This window comes from Populus euphratica, unplaced genomic scaffold (assembly GCF_000495115.2).
Source record: "Populus euphratica unplaced genomic scaffold, PopEup_1.0 scaffold220.1, whole genome shotgun sequence".
Classification (NCBI taxonomy): Eukaryota; Viridiplantae; Streptophyta; class Magnoliopsida; order Malpighiales; family Salicaceae; genus Populus; species Populus euphratica.
The window spans coordinates 58,934-65,574 of NW_011500103.1; the positions used below are offsets into that span (position 1 = coordinate 58,934).

A 6,641-nucleotide genomic window follows, 5' to 3' on the forward strand; every position below is an offset into this window, starting at 1 on the left:
AAAGGTTGCATATATAATTTCTTATTACATGGTTGCATATATAATGGACCCAACCTCTAAGCTCTCCTATCTCTTCATTTTTATTGACTCTTTCTCCCTTGTTTATAGCTCTTGTAGAGTCAAGCTGAACTGAACTCTGAACCAAGCTCAGTCCCAAGAAAACAGAGAAACTTCCCCCACACTTCCTCTCCTCTCAAAAACAAACCTCCCCTCTCTCTCTCTTTCATTATCCAACAATATGGATAGCCCACAAAGAATATCCATTAAAGAATCTCAAGTAATCCTATCTCCATGCAGCAGTAGAAGGAGAGCAAGCAGTGATTCTAACTCACCACCCGAATTCGAGTTCTGGATGGTCCAAAACCCATCTTTCCCTCAACCAAATCTTGTTTCAGCTGATGAACTCTTTGTTGATGGTGTCCTCCTCCCTCTCTACCTCCTCCACCACCCCAACAACAACCACCACCACCCGCCTGATCCTGACCCTGACTCGACCGAACCCGAACCTCCCAGCTCCCAACCTGACCCTGAACCCGAAATCTCGCCAGCAAGCATAACCATGGAGCCAACAAGCAGTTCCAAGAGATGGAAAGATATAATATTCAAGAAAGGTGGCAAGAAAACTTCAAAAGCTGCCAGGAAACAAGAAGAGAAAGACAAGGACAAAGACAAAAAGAGGGAGAAAAGGATTCAAAATGGAGCGAGTTCAGCTGAGTTGAATATCAACATATGGCCATTTTCACGTAGTAGATCCGAAGGGAACAGTGTGACCCGACCCAAGTTGTTTCCCGGGGCTCCCGGAACCCGGAAGGTAAGTAGTGCCCCTTGTTCGAGGAGTAATTCAGCAGGGGAATCCAAATCAAGAAAGTCATGGCCAAGTAGCCCTGGTCGACCCGGAGTCCATTTGAGTCGGAGCAGCCCAGTGTGGCAGGTTCGACGTGGAGGTGGTTCGGGTACGAAGAGTAGCTTCCCTGAGCCTGTGGTTCGGAGTGGTGAGAAATCGAGCAGTAAAAAAGAAGTTACCGAGCCTCGCCGCAGTAAAAATACAGCCAATGTTAATGGCATTACTAGTGTTGCTAGAGCAAAGGTTTTGAATATAAATGTCCCCGTTTGTATTGGGTATAGAAATCATTTGAGTTGCAGAAGCGGTGTCCGCGGTGCTGACGGCAGTGACGGTGGCGCAACCAAAAACGCTGGCGGTAATTGTGGTGGTAGTAGCACTACTAATGTTGGAAATGGTGGTAATCTTTTCAATTTACGTAGCCTCTTCACAAAAAAAGTTTATTAGAGTTTGTAATTAATTGACCCTCTAATTATATATATTGTAAAGTATTAATTAATAGCAATATTAAGTTTGATTTAGATGTACTTTTCAGTGTATTCTGCATTTTTCCTTGTATAAACAAAGAAATTATTTTTCTCACCAATTCACATATACAATTAGTTTTTTTTTTCGCCAGATGCAATTAGTTAATTAAAAAGATACTAACTTTAAAAGTTTGTTCACTTTTCTTGTGTGGGATTTGTTTATTTTGTTAGAGCATTTGGAATTTACTTAGAAGAGTTAAATTGTGATATGAAAATAATTTTTTTTATATGTGCTTAAATAATAAGAAGTTATTTAAAAAACTTTATAATATTTTAATAAATTTAATACATAATTATTTTAACAATTAACTCATCAACTTAGCTTAATGTTATCTATTAATTGTAAAATTAAAATAGAAATTAATAAAAAACATTTACTTGATTTAGCTTGAATGAACTTCTTGTGACATGAACTATAGATTAATAGCTAATTTTGTAAAATATAAATTTAAAAAAATTTAAATAAGAAAAGTGAGTAAAAAAATATTATTATAATAAATAGTGTTTTAAAAGGTTTTAGTATTTTTTTTTGCTAGTTATACAGGAATAATATTTTTATAATTTTTTTTATTAGCACTCCACTTAAATATGTAAAACAAGAATTGAAAAGTTAAATTACTATTTCTTTTTTAAATTTAGCACATCTGAGTTAGGATGTCTTCAGAAATGGACTTATTTAGAAATGCAAGTACAATTTTAAATTTGAGTGCATGCTTAAAAAACATAAAATCATATTAAAAAATTTGAGTGTATGATATTTTTTTAAAATCCAAGGACAATTTTACAAAAACAACAGGAATGCGTCGCCAAGCTCATGCCAATAAATAGTGTTGGCCTTACTATCTCGTGGTTCAAAAACCAACCCTTGTTGTCTTATCGGTATGGAGGAAGCATGCATCGTTTTGCTTCTTGCTAGCATGCATGCCATGGCCACATCATAGCGAGAGCCTGTGCTTTTCATTATTATCTCTGTACATTTGGCCTTCCTTCATCGAGAAGAACAGCACAGGTGTCATGTTCAGATGGGATGAGAGAAAGAAGAGCTGGGACCAAGACAGAAACATATTTCTCAAGCATGTTCTCACCTGTGCCTAAAAAATTATTCGGAATAAATCTTTGTCAATTTGTTTGAATATTTCAATTTGCTTACGCATTCATAAATATTGCCCATGTCGTGCTCTTGTTTATTAAATATTGATATCCTATTATATAATAGACACGGTAATTTTAGTGAAAGCTCCTCTTTATATATATATATATAACACAATCAAAATATAAGCAATTATTTTTAAGAATCAATTTTTGAGAAAAAACCAGTCAACTCAAAATTTTCAATCAAACTTTAGTTTAATTATAAGTTTGTGAGCTTTCAATATTGTGAGGGGACTGGTCCTGATCAAATTGTCGAGAGAGCTGCACAAAAATAATATCGGAAGTACACTAGAGATGAACGAACGATGGACCCATAATGTAATATGAATTTAGCTTTTTGAGCGTTGTTTTTCCTAATTGCCTGTTGAATTGTAAGTAGTGGATGCTTCATGCCTTGTTGTCTATTTTTCTTCTTCAAGGTTCTTCTTCCTATCCTTTTCTTTATACAATGAAGCTGGGAGTCAATTTCTTTAGAGTACATGAAGTTATAAACATGTAAGTTTTTAATGAGTATTTTAGCTAACTTACTCTTAATTTTATCTAATTATTTGAGATTTTAAAGTTAATAATCATATAAATTTTTAGTAATTTTGAAATTTATAAGATTCAAATTAATAATTTTTAAAAAATAAATTTAAAATTTAATTAATTGAGCTACATCATTTAAAATTTCTTAATTGCCTTTTGAATTGTAAGTAATGGATGCTTCATGCCTTGTTGTCTTTTTTATTTTTTTATTTTTCCTTCAAGGTTCTTCTTCCCATCCCTTTCTTTATATAATGAAGGTGGGAGTCAACTTCTGTAGGAGGCAGGAGGGGGCAAATAAACATGACAGTTATAATTAGCTGGAAACTTGACAAATCAATTATTCATACTCTAACCTTGATTTTTACATTGATCAAACCAAGTTCGAGTAACTAGTTAGATTGAACCATTATAATAGACCCGGCATAACCCGTTGGCCAAATAACCTGAGCCCTCTGCCCAGGTCAGAGGCCATGTCGGATCCGAAGAATACACATAATATCTCTTCGTTAAATTCTTTGCTGGCCAATTTTTTAGTAGCATGGCCTTGCTTCTTCGTGAGTGTTGCTCACCAAGCTCGAATTAATGATCGTGTGGATTGTCACCTTCAGAACCAGCTACTAAATACCAGTTGCTTTCTGATTGTTTTGTGGCCTTCACTGATAAATGCAAGAAATGTAAGATTGGAAGCAAAGCCCTCAAGTTTCTATCATATGAGTTTGCCATTGCCCTTCAGCTCCTACACCTTTTATAATTATAATTATAACTATAAAAAAAAACCCTCTAAAAAGCATCGGTGTTTAACTGTGCCATGAGAGGAGATGCACGAACAATGCATCTTCTTCTTGTTTTTTTTTTACTCCTTGGAGTTTTTTACACTTTGGCCCTCAATTTCTTTGTTTTCTAATTTGGTCCTACAAAATTTGTGATTGATCTTGGTTTTTTGCTTTTTATGCGTGTGTCCGGGGATCTCGTGGTGTTGAGAAAATGTTGCACCTTTCGGTTAATTCTCAGTTTTGAAAAACAAAATTTAATTCAATTAATTTACAATAATTAAAGTTTTAAAGATCAAATATAAATCTTAAACAAATGCTAAGTTCTTTTTTTTTTTTAAATCAAAGACTGATTTGCATAGTTACAGAAGAAGTTCATGTACCCTTTTTTATTTTGGTCTCTCGACTTTCTTTTTTAATTTGATTTATTAACATTGATTTTATTTATAATTTGATTTGGTAGTTTATTTTGATTGTCTTGATATAAAAATCTTGTAATATCTATGAAAATTTGATTATTTTTTTTTATTTTCTTAATTGATTTTATTTTTTAATTTTATTCATCAATATGTAATTTTATTTTTATGTAAAACTTGGTCCTTATTTTTCTAATTACTATTTGTTTTGTTTCTCACTATTTTTTATTGATTATTTTTTCAATTTCATCCCTCAAAATTTTATTAATTGAGGATTTGATTTTGTTATTTTTGTAAGTTTACTTTTCATGAAATTAGTTATAATCTCATGATCCAAGCCACAAGTTTTAAAAATTAACTCAAGTTGATTTTATTTTTTTAGATTAATTTTTAAAACTAATATTTTTTTAAAAAAAGTATTTTCAACAATGGGTTAGTTAAAAAAAAAAAGTATTTTCAACAATGGGTTAGTTGGGGCTGAATTTCATGATTTTTTTGAGTTATTTCAATCTCACATTTTGAGTTGTAATATTAGTTAGTTAACACATGTCTTTTGATTTTTTGTTATTTTTTTATATTTGATTTTTTTCAAACGTGGAAAGCCTTTTTGGTATTCATATTCCATAAGATCTTGCAATGTAAATGTAAATTTGATATTTATATTAAATTTGATTTTTATTTTTTTATTTTTATTTTTTTTATTATTTTTTTAATTGAGTTTATTTTTAATTTTATCTATTAATATTGTATTTTATTTTTATGTACAATCTGGTTCTTATTTTTCTGATTATTATTTGTTTAGGCATCAAAAAGAAGTTGCCTCTATAGACAAACTAAACCATTGGATTAATTCTTGCTTTATCCGATCTTGGAACTCGGCTAAGTGATCACAACCATCTCCTACAGTCCAACTAATTCGATTTGAAAATCTTTGCAGTGAATAGCAAAAGGACACATCTAACGAATCCAAATGGGATGGAAGCTCTGGGAGTGCCTGAAGCATTTTGCAATTTCTTAGATATAGGTTTCTGAGTAGACCAAGATCCTTGATGTTCTCTGGAAGAAAACGAATTGGAGTTCCACTTAAATCTAGACTCTCCAAGAAGCGTGGCAGTGAAAACAAGGTAAATCTCAACATTTTCCTCGTTGAAAACCTAAAGGCAAAGAATAGCTTCAGTGGAAGAGATGTAATGAATGATGCAACAATTCCATCACTTTGAAGCAACTTGCGCCCCTGATGATGCTCTAACTCCATATTCAGGCTGTTAAGATTTGAGCAACCATCTAAAACCAGCTCTTGAAGTGAATTCATTCTACTCATTTCTTCTGGAAGCTCCATAAGACTTGTACAATTTCTTACATTTAAGATCAACAATCTTTGTAAATCACCAATAGATTCGTGAATTTGAACCAAACGAATGCAGTCTTCAAGTATTAGCTTTTCAAGGGCTGGGAGACCCGAGAAGTCTGGGGTTCTAATGAGATCACGAGAGTGACGGAGATCAAGAATTTTTAATTTTGGAAGAAACTGTGAAAATACATGAATTTAGTTGTTATCAATTGAAAACGAGAGAGATAGCTACAGAGAGACTTGATACATACCGGTTTGCCCTTCCAAGCATCAACTAGACAACTTCTGGATAGATCAAGAACCACCAGCTTCTCCAAGCATATGTGATTTGGTATGGAGCTCCAAGACAATCCATGCCAACATAACCATCTCAAATTCTTGGGAAAGTGCTCAAAACTTCCATGAAAATTAGTGTAGTTTAGTTGGAGAAATTTTACATCTGGCATCTTTGTAAAAGTATCCGTGCTGAGGATGGGAAACAAACTTGTTTGGCTAGTTTGTAATTTTCCCCCATCAGAAAAATCAGAAAGCCATTGTTGAAAGAAGTTAAGCCTGCGGCGCTTGCGACAAACCATTGAATCAGTACAGACAACTTCTGCATAATGATCTTCCATTAATGCATGCATATCAATGGCAAGGCCACGCAATTTTTCGGCATCCTGCATAATAATATTAAAAGTACATGAGAAAGGAAAATAGATGAATGAATATGTCAAGGCACCACAAACCATTTAAGAAGACATTTAAAAAAATTCAGCTACTTACAGTAGTTCCTTTCAAAACTGTAAAAGCATCCCCATGATGCCATATTCTTTGACATTTGGGTGATTCTTGACGAGCAATTTCCCTACCCATATCTCTTACTAGTTGATGCATCCACAACCTTTGATCACCGTTGATTTCAATAAGACATCTATCGATGAGATTGTCAATCCCAAATCTTGCACCTTTATCAAGCCCATCCAGTATCCTAACTGCATCATCCACATCCATTCCATTGAAGAAACATGCGATATCAAGGAATAAGTTCTTCGGATAATCACCATCAAGAAAGTC

At 33.4% G+C, this 6,641-nt stretch overlaps 2 protein-coding genes across 2 annotated transcripts; one reads left to right on the forward strand and one right to left on the reverse strand.

Moving 5' to 3' along the window:
* Positions 1-48: 48 nt before the first annotated feature.
* On the forward strand, positions 49-1,427 carry LOC105109516 (uncharacterized). The gene has a single exon (XM_011004249.1). It carries the CDS (start codon positions 239-241, stop codon positions 1,286-1,288), a length of 1,050 nt encoding a protein of 349 aa, XP_011002551.1. The 5' UTR covers positions 49-238; the 3' UTR covers positions 1,289-1,427.
* A 3,612-nt stretch (positions 1,428-5,039) lies between these two features.
* On the reverse strand, positions 5,040-6,635 carry LOC105109546 (TMV resistance protein N-like). Its single transcript, XM_011004287.1, has 3 exons — positions 6,351-6,635; positions 5,837-6,244; positions 5,040-5,762 (listed from the first exon to the last, which is right to left on the reverse strand). Exons 1-3 carry the CDS (start codon positions 6,576-6,578, stop codon positions 5,040-5,042), a joined length of 1,359 nt encoding a protein of 452 aa, XP_011002589.1. The 5' UTR covers positions 6,579-6,635.
* Positions 6,636-6,641: the final 6 nt, after the last annotated feature.